This window comes from Lipophrys pholis (assembly GCF_963383615.2).
Source record: "Lipophrys pholis genome assembly, chromosome: 3".
Classification (NCBI taxonomy): Eukaryota; Metazoa; Chordata; class Actinopteri; order Blenniiformes; family Blenniidae; genus Lipophrys; species Lipophrys pholis.
In genome coordinates, this window is record NC_137627.1 from 33,153,061 (window position 1) to 33,167,351 (window position 14,291).

General features: G+C 41.4%; 1 protein-coding gene across 4 annotated transcripts in view; it reads right to left on the reverse strand.

The window, feature by feature from the left end:
• The window catches only part of cadm1b (cell adhesion molecule 1b), a 205,062-nt gene extending 194,059 nt beyond the window's left edge, over positions 1-11,003 (reverse strand). For 2 of the 4 annotated variants that reach the window (XM_080459950.1, XM_080459952.1), the window contains exon 1: positions 10,877-10,981. In XM_080459950.1, the coding sequence (XP_080316076.1) occupies positions 10,877-10,952 (76 nt within the window). In that variant the 5' untranslated portion in view covers positions 10,953-10,981. Of the gene's footprint in view, positions 1-10,876 lie in introns of all 4 variants that reach the window. The other 2 variants (XM_080459949.1, XM_080459951.1) reach the window with 2 other exon arrangements.
• Positions 11,004-14,291: the final 3,288 nt, after the last annotated feature.

Consider the following 14,291-nt stretch of genomic DNA (forward strand, 5'->3'; position numbering starts at 1 on the left):
CTCCTCTGGCTTTCAAAAAGAAGGAGATTGTGTCTGGTCTGCCGGGGAAAATGACCCAAACACTGCGGCTGCCGATTAGAGCACCAAAACCTTTTTTTTTCCATTCCAATTGGAGCAGTGGATTAGTCGGAGCTCAATAACTGAATCTATTGATTAGAGGGATTCAGTCTTCTTTCTCACCAGTCCTTCTCCTCCACATAGATCAGTTGGCACTTGGTCTTACTTCATCCACTCTCCAAGTTGTTTAAACTCGGATATAAAAATTTCATTTCTCGACACTATTATTTAACATATTTTACCCTGGAAGTCTGGAAACATATCTGTTGCATCAAATCAACATCTGTCAAGAATGTCCAGACATTAATGCCTGCTGGAGCTACAATTAAAGGAAATACTGACCATTGTGATTATAAATTACATATTGGTTACAGTTCAGTAACTGGTTGGTTTGTTGGTTCTGGAATTACTTCATAAGTTGCTGCAATATAAAGTAAGTAATTCATTAGAAGACGTTGACTTATTTATACATGCATAGCTGTATTATTGTAATGCTGAGACACATTAGCTGAGCAGTCAGCACTGAGTGGATCACTCAGCTGAAGTTACACACTTTCAGAAAGGTGCTCTATTATCAGGATGTTAACGCTTCTTGAAAGAAAAAGCATTTCTGACTGAACGACAGCAAGAGGAATCAGGAACAAAACCAGCTCAGATCATCTATCGAAATGCAAACGTCTCTTTAAGAAGGGAAGGGAATGTTTATTTAGCGTTGCTAATTCATCACTGGTCCTGTGGATACAGGCCGATGTTAATGATACTTTTATGTTGCCATCGGGAGGACGGTGTTAGCTCCGGATTAATGAGGTGCTGCTTCACCGCTCAACAGAGCTTTAGTGAAATAGTAACAAGTTTGGATGAAGCTAAAGCTTAGTGAGCAGGACGGAGGCAGCGGCTCCGCAGCTTCACCACTGATTTCAAAAAACACCAAAGCAACAAGCTAACAGGACGCGACTGATATTACTATTGACAGCAGCCACTAATGGTAAATAGGCTTTATATACAGTAAACACTGATGATGCAACCGTACACGTGCATGTATATGGATCTGCCATTATTATTGCTTACTTCCTGATCGAGACTCACAATGCCCATTGAACAAACAATGAATTAACAAAATGTGTAGATTTCATTTTTAAAAAGTCATGTAAACATTGCTTAACGCACACTGCACTGCTTCGTCGATGTGCTTCACGTGATCACTCAGCCGTTCGCGCGCCTCATCGCTGTCGAGCAAATTGCTCTCACAAAATTAGGAGTGTGATGTGGTTCAGTCAGTGTCTCTCCCAGAGCTTCGACAGCTGAACCAAACCAGCCCACAGTTCTGCTGCAGGAGTGGCGTTACAGTCACACGTCTTTCGATGAGAGATCCCCAAACTCTGCCGCTGAAGAGGGATTGTAAAGTTGGCATACACTCTGGCTTTCACAGTTTTGTTCAGGCAGAAATAAACATGCCAGTTTTTTGGGGGGTTTGTTTGGTTTTTTTTTTAAATCTCACTCCGGTGATGAGGACGAGGAGATTTATTATATTTCAAAAATCCTCTCAAGTGCTTTTTATCCACCAAGGTTCTTCATTTTCACCTTACATTTGAGAGGCAGGATTTGGCTGATGTTTTTCAGGTGAAAAAAATAAATAAACAACCCAAAAGAAAATGCAGCCAGTTAAGGGCTTAAGGGGCTAAGTACTTGGGGTCCTTCTCTAAAAAAAGAAAAAAAATGAAAAGCAAGAGCACAGTAAATAGAGGATTAAGTCAGTCAGGACAGTCACGAGAAGGAAATATTCTCTGCCTATTTTTAGGCTGCAATTGTTCTTCCTCCCCTAAACATTTTGGAGGCTTCAATGCTCTGATGAAATGAGAATCAAATCTCAGATATTGCACACGACACATGGATGAGTGAACACATTTGGCAGAGTGGCCCTTTGGGCTGATCAGCGTAATTTTTTTTGATAATGTGAGATGAATCCCAAAACTTCTGTCAAAATCAAACAGGTGGACACACATGGAGGGGGCCTCTCTTCGCCCAGTGGATCAAACGTTTAATATGCAGCCATTTTGTAATGAATTTATGGGCCACAAGGACCCCGTTTAGTTTAATTATCTATGAAGAAGCTCCGTGTTGAAATTAACCCTTTGTGGTCTGGTGGTTTATATGATTCATGCGGAAACCTGCAAGTTTAAATCGACTAACCAATTCATAACTGATTATTTTATTATTCTATCTTAAACCTTTGAAACCTACATGTATTTTGCTTTTTGATCATTCAATTGGTTGATGTGGGAGTTTTAATATTAAAATATCCACACTTCCATGCTTGTGTAGTTTTTAATTTTATTTTATTTTTTTATTTCACATTGAACTTTCTATCTTTAGATAAAAATGTCTTTATACATTAAAGTGTCTTTTTAATATCTTTGCAATACATTACCTTTAACTCCTTTCTCCTTCCACAAACGTTTTCTGTATTAATTGTTTTCTGAAAATATAGACATTTTCCTCACACTTACTTTGTGCTACAACAGAGAAGAACTTTCCCGTGTACATTTAAAGGTTATTCTAACGGCATTATTTTACCGGTCCAGGCCACTTAAGATGAAATTGGACAGCATGTGACCCCTGAACGAAAATATGTTTGACACCCATGAAAACCGTCTTTAGTACAATCAATACTTGACATCAGATCGGAAAGGACATGAGCTGAATTGATCCTTAGCTGTTTTAAAAATGTAAAAGCAGTTCATTTATTCTTATAGTTGAGGTTCTCCTGTTTAAACTGAGTGAAGCATCACTACATTTTCGTGTCTGAACTTCAATGGGTGTGTGTGTGTGTGTGTGTGGGGGGGGGGGGGGGGGGGTACTTGGGATTCGAAGGGTTAAAGAGCTGATTTATTTGTGGTGTGAGATCTGACGCACTTCTAAAGGGAAAGCTATTGCCAAGCATTGCAGAGTGAACATGGGTTTCAATTGATATCATGTACAGTCGCTCATATGGATGAATCCTCACTGCTTTACAGTGAGTTTACCTCCATTATCAAGCAAAAAATAAATAAAAATGGAGTGCATTGTTCCCCTCGCTCTGTGATAAATCCACCGCAACGCCACACAGCAGTCAGAGACACTTAGAGAAATCCTGGCGAACATAGCAACGCATGAAGCAGCCGAGGAGCCGAGCATTTCCCTCAGGAGGAGGTGGAGACCAAACTCTGAGAGGAAAGAGAGTGAATGACTGACTTAAGATTCATCATGTGGACACGAGTTTGAATTTAAATCAGGGAAAATGTCACTGCAGGAGGTTAAAAAAGAAAAAGTTAGGATGTCCAGAGGGAGCTGACAACGTTTTTTTTTTACTACTGAAACAAATGGACTAAATGAATGTGACTGCAGTTTTCTGAGGGGGAAAAAATGAATTATGTCATGGATAATATTGCCTATGGACACAAAACATTTGCAGAATCCAAGGTCTTCTCAGAAAATCCCGCTTAATCAGCTTAGTCGGCGTCCAAGTTTTGGTGGAAACATTTCACAGAAACACGCTGGTATCATGTGTTCAGTCCGTTTTGATGCATGTATTTATTTACTCCACGATGCTTTGCTATTTATCTAATACTGAATAACTTGTGCATCCACACCCTAGGGAAAGCCAAAAAATGTGAATTTGCATAAAAACCGCTGCCAAAGATGGAAGAAGCTTCAAATGTACATCTTAGAAAGAGCGACGTATGTTTGCAGCTGTTCCCAGAGAACTGACGAGCCACACTCGGGACGGAATGCAGTCGTGTGTCTGCTGAATCACTGAACTTTAATTAGTGGTGTTTTCAATATTATATTAAAGCCTTATTTTTAAAATGCACAGCGACATCTTAAAGTCATACACCCATTACTGGAGGTTTTGTCAGTAATGTTTCCCACAGTGATAATTATAAATCTGGCAATGCAGCGTTATGTGGTTGACTTTATAATGAACACTGGTTATAAAGAAAAGAGGTGACTGTCTGTGACTCTGCAGAAAATACAGTTTGAACTACAGCAGGGCAAAACATGGATTTAGTCAATTTACCGAATTTAAAGCAAATAATGATTTTTATTTTGCAAATTTGAGAAGTTATTTTGGGATTGTTTATATGCATTTTAACTCTGAGGACAATCACAGCAATAAAGTTGCACTTTGGACAATATATCTGATGTCTGCAGTCATTTTTAAGTGCATTGAGAAAAACAATCAAAACTCGAGTTTTTCTTTAAAAAATCATAGGTTTTTGGGGGTTTTTTGGGGTCAAATCGCCCAGTCTCAGTTTGAACTGATAAAATACACACATCGAGTGCAAAAGACAGAGTCCCATTCAAAATACACCGGCACAAGGTCGTACTTAAGTAATCTAATTAAATAAAGAATTGCAATCAACCATTTAGTTTCGTTTCCGTACGTTTGAGGCAGAATGCATTGATTTTTTGTTTCGTTTTTTAGTATCTCAACTTCAAAATGTGGATTTATGTCTAGCTTCACTGCAGTCTGTTATTTGGAAAGTAGAAACTAAAGTAGATTTAGACTTTTTGTACTGAAACGAGGTGAAGGTGAGGTCTTCCTACGGTTAAACGTGTGTGTGTTAGTGGTGTTCCCACCGACACGTGGGGGGGGGGGGGGGGGGGGTCCATCCTCCTACACTTCTTAACATACGTTATTCATGATATTTGTAGCAAGACATTTTCTTTAAACAAAACTAATCAGAAATAAACAAATATGTCAGCATGCACATGCACAGGGTCAGTTCTGCTTCATTGCTGTCGTAGTCTAATGACTTCTAAAGTACTATATATATATATTTACGTGCGTGTTTGAATACATCTGTGAATGGGTTCCTTGTTTGTGTGAATACATCATTTCATCCTGAGAGTATAAATATAATCCTAGACAATCTTCCTGCATTATCTCCCCACACGACATTATTTGAGTATTTAAACATATTGCAGAACTCGAAGCCTCCAGACATCAAATCATCAGACTTCTTCAATGCTTCTTTAAGATAAGACCTATTTTTAACTTCAACGGTGACTCGTCTCACACAGTTCAATGAATTTATTCATATAATTTCATATTCTTTAACTGCATTTACACTGCTTCTAAAATGTGAATGTTAAATATTGGATTCAGGTTGACATGTTTATGTGTAAATGTGTTTGTTTGTTACTTGATGTTTTTTGTTTTAAATTGAAGAATGTGAGCTGCCTGTTTATGAGAAAAAAGTTGGAGTTAATGTATTTAATGATTTACGGGAATAATAGCTTGTACCTTTATTCTAGATAAACAGTTTGATTTCTGTCATTTTCAGTTTTGTGAGAATTTGTGGTTGTATTTTTTTAACACATCTGATTTGTTATGATTTGGATTTGGAGCATGTTTCCTTCGTTTTCACTTCTTTCTTTCTTTTTTTTTTTTTTAAATCCACAGTATTTTTGTTTGTCATTCTGTTAATTAAAATCAATAAATAGAAATGTGAAAGAAAATGTGTCAGAGACTGTATCCACAAGAAAACCTTCGTTACTGGCGTCTGTGATGTTTTGTGAAGGACAAATTGCTGGTCAAATCACACCGGCACCTCAAAGAAAAAGAAACACATCAGTGGAGAAAGAGGAGAGCAATTTAAAAAAGTATCTTGAACCTGAGTCTTTCTTTGCTAATTTTATTTTATTATCATCACCCAGTACGAGGTACAAAGACTATCCACCCAGTGATGGGAGTTCGTCATTTAGAAAGTGCCGTGCTTTGACTGATCCGCAGCCTTAATGGTGGCTTGTAATTGCTCCATCAACCATACTAATGCGCACTCCGTGTCCCTTTCAAAACAAAAATCACTGCATTTCCATTTTTTGTTGTCATTGTGGACCTGATTGTCACCGTCTCAGCGTCGCAGCCAATGGAGTGGGGTCCCTCAGATCCAGGGAACAGAGAGAGAGAACAATGTCATATTCATAAGCGGAGACATCAGCTCTCCTCCTCATTACCACGGCGCTGTGAATGGGAGCTTCTGTCCCCACAATCATGAAAGAACCTGTCATCTGTCTGTTTCTCCTAATTGACTGTTTACTACATTTCAACGCAGTCAGACAGACACATTTTTGATCGTCCTCAGTTTGTCATTCAGTTTGACACTGCAGTACAAATTCCTTGCACACAAATGTCTTTTTATATATATATATATATATATATATATATATATTAACGACACGACTCACAGTCAGTGACGAGACGTCAATAGTAACATTCATGTGACCTTGACAACACAACCAGGTGAGTCTTTGCTCTGAGGTCGGAGGTGTGTGGACAAACACCGCTGTAGCAGGTGACGTACAGAAGATTGGAGGCTTTCAGAAATTGAAAAAAATTCAAAGTCAAAGGGTAGAAAGACATCTTCAATCCTTTCCAACATGGACCTTTACAACCTTTTCTTTCTGTGTGTAAATTGACTGACTTGCTAGAGCGTCAGCCTCAAAGTGACAGGATACCGAGGTGAAATCCGCACTCAGATCTGTTTTATAAGCAAGCGTGACGACTGCTTTAAATACGCTTGATTTTCCTGACCGGACGCGAGCGAGCCCGGAGGTGTGAGCTTCAATGTAACATTAACAGCAAAACCCTGCATGACATCCTTTGTTGTATCTGCTAAAAAGATGGCCGAAATTCCTGGCATTCATCAGCTGCCAATTCTCTGCCGGCCCTTTGCTTCCCAACAGTAAGACTGGCTGCCACCGCATAAAGTAGTGCCATGCATTATCCAGCAATTAGAGTGGGGCTTATTAAGCAGAGTTTAATGTAAATTTAATGAGCAATAAATTCCATTTCTTTAAATAGAAGAGTATATTATTGTTACAAATGATGTACTGTGGTGATCTCACCGTACGGGCGATGAAATACTTCACATGCGGGCACATATCAATGGGCCATTAAGTGCTGTATTAAATTTATCCTGAAAGACTTAACTGTAACCATGAGTGCAATTTTATACAGACACTAAAAAGAAAGCTGCCGCAGTTTGTACCATGAATAGCACTAATGTACTGAGATCTGACACCATCACTCAATTAATTGATTAGTAATTTGACAGGAAATGAATCAGCAGGTTTTTTTTACATAATTGTGTGTGTCAGGAGGAATGATGGAAATTGTCTGGCTGGAGTTACTTAATGGTGAAATTGAGAATATTTTCCTCTTTTTTTTAACAAGTGTAAAAGTTTAATACGTTTTATTAAATAAAACACAAAGCTCGAACGCATCATCCTGGGCTTTCATAGTATTTTCTCCTTATTGTCAAAATCACATTTATGCATATCAAAGAAAACCTTTCCAGAATATAGAATCATAGAATTTCAACTTTACTTCTACTTAAAATACATCTGCTCCCAGCAACATTTTAAATGGTGCTCACAGAAAATGTTCACTCTTTGCACTGAGGTGGATCGTTTTTAACTGTGGGAAACTCCAGAGTGTCGTGACTTAGTAGTTTTATAGTTGAGAGTCATATATCTATAATAACTATCCAACTTGGTCTTTGGTCCATACGAATGTCCATGTACTCCCATTGTTAATGTTTATAGCGTATTGTCTGCGAATGTGTGTGTGGTTTCATTACAAAAACAACCAAGAGCACCCACTCGTGGCCCAACATGAAAATTACATTGTTTTCAGCGTTTCTGAGTTGCCGTGTAAATGCAAAACATTTCTGAAACAAAAACACTAAAAACAATGCTTTTTTCAATGGGGCCCTTAAATAAAAATGTTGCAGCAGCTGTGCTTCTGGTGATTTTTTTTTTTAATTGTTAACACATCAAGAACAACATCTCCTTTGAAAATAAAAACCAAGAAACAAATCATTTTGATCCCGAAAAGGAAACTGTGAAAACAAATTAACCTCCATACCAGCTGGATTGCATTTTTTGATACATGAGAAGTGTGTTTTGCTGTTTTACAGCCAGAGACTTTCATTAAGTAAAATCTCAGACTTGATTTGTTCTTAGTGTTGCATGGCCACTCACTCGCAGGCTTCTGAATATTTGTGCTGCCACCACATGAAGTTATGAGCTCTTTCAAATGACCTTAATGTTCACTACTCAACAGAAATATGCATGCCTGTGTTTCCTGTGGACCCCCGCCTGCACCCCCGGCGGAGGATAATGAAGAAAACACAGAGAGCGGATCAACACTTGTGTGATAACCGAGGAAATAACGGAGTGCCACCACCCAGAATACAAACTGAAATTGAGGGGTGAAGCCGCACACTGAGAGGAGCTTCTCAACAGAATCGGTTTCAAAGCTAAACCCGACCACAAGCAGCCAGAAAGGAACATCTTCAATCACTTGCAGGGTCACATGCCAACTGGCAACCAGGAGCACCGTAACAACACTGCGTTTCCTTTTGTTCCTCCAAGATCCTGTCCTTCAGCGGCGCCTTGAGGATCCATGACAGCTCGTATTGATCCACTTCACCATCGCTCAGTCCTGACGAATGACTTAAAACGGGCAATAAGTGGGATTATGCAACCTTCTGAAATTCAACCATCTGATACGCCACAACAGGCCGAGCCCCGGGAGACGCGGCGGGGAGACGCGGCGGGGAGACGCCGCTAAACACATTCTCAGTTAAAATACAAAGTCTCAGCGTTTCATTGCCGGACGCTCAGTCGAGGCTGGCACTTCGAGTTTTGTCAGTGCCAATAAAAGAACAAGTTTCGGCGTGCGGTCTCCGTCTCGTTCTCACTTTAATTAACCCCAGTACTGTCGACTGTGACTGTGATGGGGAACAACATCCAGTTAGCAAAAATTGTTTTTCTCTCACCAGATGTAGAAGACAAAGTTCAAATTCGCTGATTCTTGATCACTAACTGAAGGAAAATCTGCAGAAAAGCAGAAAGTCATCACTTTAGAGTGTTTGAGTTCTACACACACACCCACACCCACACCCACACCCACACCCACACACACACACACACACACACACACACCCACACCCACACCCACACCCACACCCACACCCACACACACACTTCACGCGAGGTCAGATATGACTTTCAAGCTGAGCGATTTCACCTGAACCCCAGGACGATGTCCTTCTCCCACAGCTGCAGCGCTCACTGTCTTGAGCTTAAGGACGGGTTTTGCACATTCATGATGCGTTGCTTCATTCAACTGAGAAGTAAATTAAATTAATGTGACAAGAAGACGCTACACAATGCTGTAAATGTCATTCAGCTGCTATTCAACGCAGACCGTAGTGCATTCAACAACTGCAAAAAAAACCTTGTAAACTGCAAACTGCCGGGGGGAAAAGAAACACAGTCCTGAAACAAGTAACCACATTTTGAGAGGGAAGTCGTCACTCGCTCCATCCATCTAATGTCTATTGAGATTCATCCAAATTAGGGTGGAGCCCAGGTGAGTATGGGAGGAAAGCAAGGTGCACTCTGCCTGGACGGGTCAACAGAGCGACGGACAACCCGGTTTTAGAGCCTCCAATTCATCTCAAGCACAGGTTTTTGGACTGTGAGACTAAAGTGGAGTACAAAGTGGGGAACATGCAAACTCTCCACAGTTTCCAAGCCCTGACCTGAACCCAGGACATACACACACACACACACACACACACACACACACACACACACACACACACACACACACACACACACACACACACACACACACACACACACACACACACACACACACACACACACACACACAGAGTTCCTGCAGACCTGTTGATGAGTGATGGAGATGCCACTGTTGGGACAATGTGATGCTGTAAATGACAACATAAGAGAGAGAGAAAAGAAGGAACCCACAGAAAGTCAAGTAGAGTTCAGGTGTGAACCTGCCAATGCAACTGTTGCCAATGCTATTTTAACAGGACTGACAACCTAACAACATGTCCATCCTTCCTCTGGGAGGGATTTAAAGTGGATGCACGCTGACATTTTGAACCGCTCCACATATGCGTCACATTGCCAGCAGATACGTTTTCCAATAAAGAAAGATTTAAGATAAACAATTACCCACACTCTTCCACAGACACACACGTTGAGGCATGCAACTCTGATGCAACCGTGGCGGAATAGCGGGGAAATGATATCGGATTACTGGGGGACCGCAATGGTCGTGCACATGTTTTAGTCGCCTCTGGTTCATGAAAGCACAGCAGCGACATGGCAGATTTACATTTCCAAGCTCTCTGACAGGAGGAGAAGTGAGGAGGACTGCGGTCAGAGGACAGAGAGACGAGAGCTGCAATGCGTGTTTTTTTTTCCTCCAAAGCGCACCTGAAGCGCAGACTTGGAGAGATCTGTGGGACGAGTTGGGACTGTGGAGGGTTTATGCGGTAAAGGGATACAACCAATGCTTTCTCATTTAGTGTCATAGGACACGAGCTCCTCTCACAATTGACTTTTACTTGCCCCTAAAGTGTTAAAGCACCGCGCGTTCACTTCACTGCGTCGCACTTTATCTCTGCGTTATGCAGCACGAACATTACTTTTTACAGCGGTCGTCCGCAGTGCCTTGCAGTAAAAGAAATCCCTCTAAATCAGCAGATAAGTAGCGAAACGTCGCGGAGGGGTGAGTGAGTATTCTGTGAGTCGACAGCAGAATCGGAGCAGGAGAAAGTGATGCTGAGATTTTGTGCGCATCCAGCGCGCAAACGCGCCACAACTTCTCCCCGGTGCTCCGCTGGCTTCTGCTGTGTGTGTGGAGGGATTGCTGGATGGCTGGATAGATGGATGGGGCCAATTCTGCATCACATACACACAAGAAGAAGAAGGGGAAAAAACAACTTACCTTTCGGAAGAAACGCCGCTGAAATCACGAAAACAGAGAAGGAGATAGCGAGAGATCCGCTCCCCGTGATCGCCATGTTGGACACCTGCTTGAGACTGGCGGCGCTAAATCACCTAGAGACGGCCATGGGATGGAAATGTAGACACATGAGAGGAGGAGGGAGAGAGGGAGGGAGAGGGAGAAGGAGGGAGAGGAGGAGGGCTCAAGCAGGGAGTCCGCCACCACATTGGGCTGCGTTCTGTTGCAATGACACCCAGGCCTATAAAACACTCCAGGAATATCACGGTGGCTCCATCAGAGAGCTTTTAGGTGGTGGAACTGGACCGTTTCTTACATGGACAGTCAGTAACACGCTTTAATCTCCGATACGAACACTGAGGGAATATTACAGCGAGGCAAATCCACCAGACACTTTATAGGAACATTATAGTCATTTTCTTTTATGGTTATAGTGTGTTAGTTCATGCGGGTGAGACCAACGAATACTCAGCTGGCTGCACTTTAGTTTATAGCTGTGGCACACATACTGTAATTCTCATATAAAACAGCATTTAGTTCCTATTTGGTAATATACAGTAGTCGGGCCAGTAGAAGTTTAAGATGTTCTAAGTGAAATAGACTTTGTGCGCATTTTCGAGACACTTTGGATGCATAATTGTTTTAACCTGGTTTGGAACATGAGCGTCAAACATGTTTGTTACTGTAAAAACAGTGGAGCAGGAATTTTTATTTATTTATTTACTTTTTGGCATCTGCAATGTAACTTATCAGTGCTTAAGCACAAGAATAATGCGAGAAACCACATTCAAGCTTGTTAAATTAAAGGAATAATTAGGAAAGTTTAACTCGTGGCTCTCAAGCCATGTTAGTCATTGAATACTCAAATAGCGCCCCCTTTTCTTTAACTTTGGTATCACACTTCATAGCTGAGGCGGGAGCTCCTCAGAATAGAGTACGAATCATGTTAATTTAACACGGTTAGAGTATCCTGAGTGAAAATGAAATATTGCAGATTATTAATAAGTGTGACTGAACTGAAGTCAGTCTCTGTACTTTATTACATCTCAGTGTATCATCTCCCTCAACTTATTCTCACCTGGAACATGGTACATGTAGACTATCTTATGGGAATCGCAGAGCTACAGAGGACTGAGCATGACAACGTTGAATCTCATTTCCCTTTTCTATTGTGTCAAAACAGCACAAAGGCTGCTAATTGCACAATCTATTCTCTGAGACTGCGTGTCAGTCCTCATTCCATGGATGAGTAGATAGCATTTAGAACTTCACTCTAATGCCGCAGCCGTCCCTATCACTACAGATTGAATTCCACACATCAAATTTATTTCAGATGTTATTATCTGTGGCAGCTTGCCAGTTCTGCCTGCCACTCACACAATGTCTCCACAAGGTGTTTTCTCCTCTCGGCTCCGGCCAGCCTGCTTTATTTTCTGTCAGCATAGCGGCGGTGGACGGCAGCCTGCTGGAGAGACACTCACTGAGTCCGAGTCCCTTTTTCTTTCTCTTTAAGGCCGCGACACACTGCGATTTTCGGCTATCCCAGAGGAACGGTAATATTTGCCCGGGAATTGTGGTGATATCTTTGGTTTGGTTCTAAATCGGTCGTCCTACGTTGCACAGTGAGACCGGCTCAAGGACAGACGTTGTCATGGTCTTGCGAGAAATGCACTGTGGATGAATTGATCACACTAAACCCAAACAGAAGCGTTGCTGCGACAATGACAAAGCGCTTAAAAAAAAAAGTGTGTGGGATGTAAACAAAAACTTTTGGAGGGATTTTTCTCCAAATACTTAAATACCACAAGGTTCCCACTGAGCAAAGAGTGGTCCACATCACGTCTTTAAGACCTTATGTCCATATGTCCAGAAGGCGCCATAATGAAAGGTTTTTTTGTACATCTTTCCTGGGCATTGCATGGATGTCCTATCTGGGCGTCATATGAACTTCCAAACAAGACCTCTGGACGACACAATGAAAAAATAAATAAAATGTGACCCCACCTGGAATTGACCCCAAACCCCTTGCATGACAGTCATGACTTCTGTTAGCTCAACCAACAGCACACTCCAGTTTACATTAATTCTTACAATAATTTTTTAAGCATGTCACTTATATATGACAAGCTTTAAAAAGTATTGTATGAATCGAGGTAATCTAGGACACACTTGGTCTCAGTCACAATAGTTTTTTAAGCTTGTCATGTATAAGTGACATGCTCACTGTAGTGGCACTTTAACCTATTAAAGTGCTGCTCTGGTGAGGACGGGAAACTTTGTTTAAAACGCCTGTACAGAGCAACAATGATCAGGGTCCAATGCGCCATTTGTCCTTAGATATGTCAATCCATTTATCGGCATTCAGTTTCCAGCAGTCAAACAGTTGATGTCTGTTATCTTGGTTCTACTCAGCCCAATACTGAGTTCCTATTTTCCAACAAAAATCTAATAAACATTGCATTTCAGCCAATGTGACACATCTCCCTGACACAGTACAAAAACTGTCTGCTCCTCTGTCCTCAATCACCTGGAGGCTTTATTTGCACCTCACCTTACCCAAGTGCCCCCTAGTGGGTGAACGTAGTACTTGCACATGAGGCCAGTCTACAGGTGAACGCAGAAACATGAAGAAGCAAACAAAAATAAAACATATAAAACTTGAAATGGCTCCTGCACTTACAAAGTATTGTAAGAACTGATCTTGATTGTGTTGTTCGTCTAGTGGATTTCAGTCTCGCCTGTCACACACATGGTTTGCTTTCGATTCAAGGTGAAGTCACAATTTTAAAAAAAATTTCTCATTGTGTCACATCGTCCAGAGGAACGTCCAGACAGGACGTCCGTGCAATGTCCAGCAAAGACGCAGAAAAGACTTTCATTCTGGCTTCTCTGAAGACTCTTTGCTCAGTGGGTTGAGGGTTCATGCTTTGCTAGTTTCTTTCCGTGACTGGATGATGGACAATTATGACGTTTCATTCTTGCACAATCACGTCAACTCACGTACATCGTCGAGCTGCAATTCAGCTCGTTTTCATCTTTGCAATCTGCACACAACAAGCTTCATGTTTTACTTTGAACTTATAGGATTGTTAAAATGTAGGACGGCTTCACATGTGTAACTTTTGTTTGAAAGATTTGTAATAATTTGAATCCTCCTGATGGTTCATTTTACTTCTTGTGGCCCCGACTTTTGTCTCTCCCTCTCTTTCTCTTTCTCCCTCTCACTCGTTTGCTGTCTCGGTGATTCACTCCACTACCGCGTGGCATTTCCTTTGCTCACGAGAATAGATGGGGTTCCTGGGTCTCTCAGCGAGAAGAGAAGCCCAGCGCTTCTGTCTCCCCGAGCAGGATGAATAATGGATGGGAATGGATCAGATGACTGAACTGCTTCATCTGG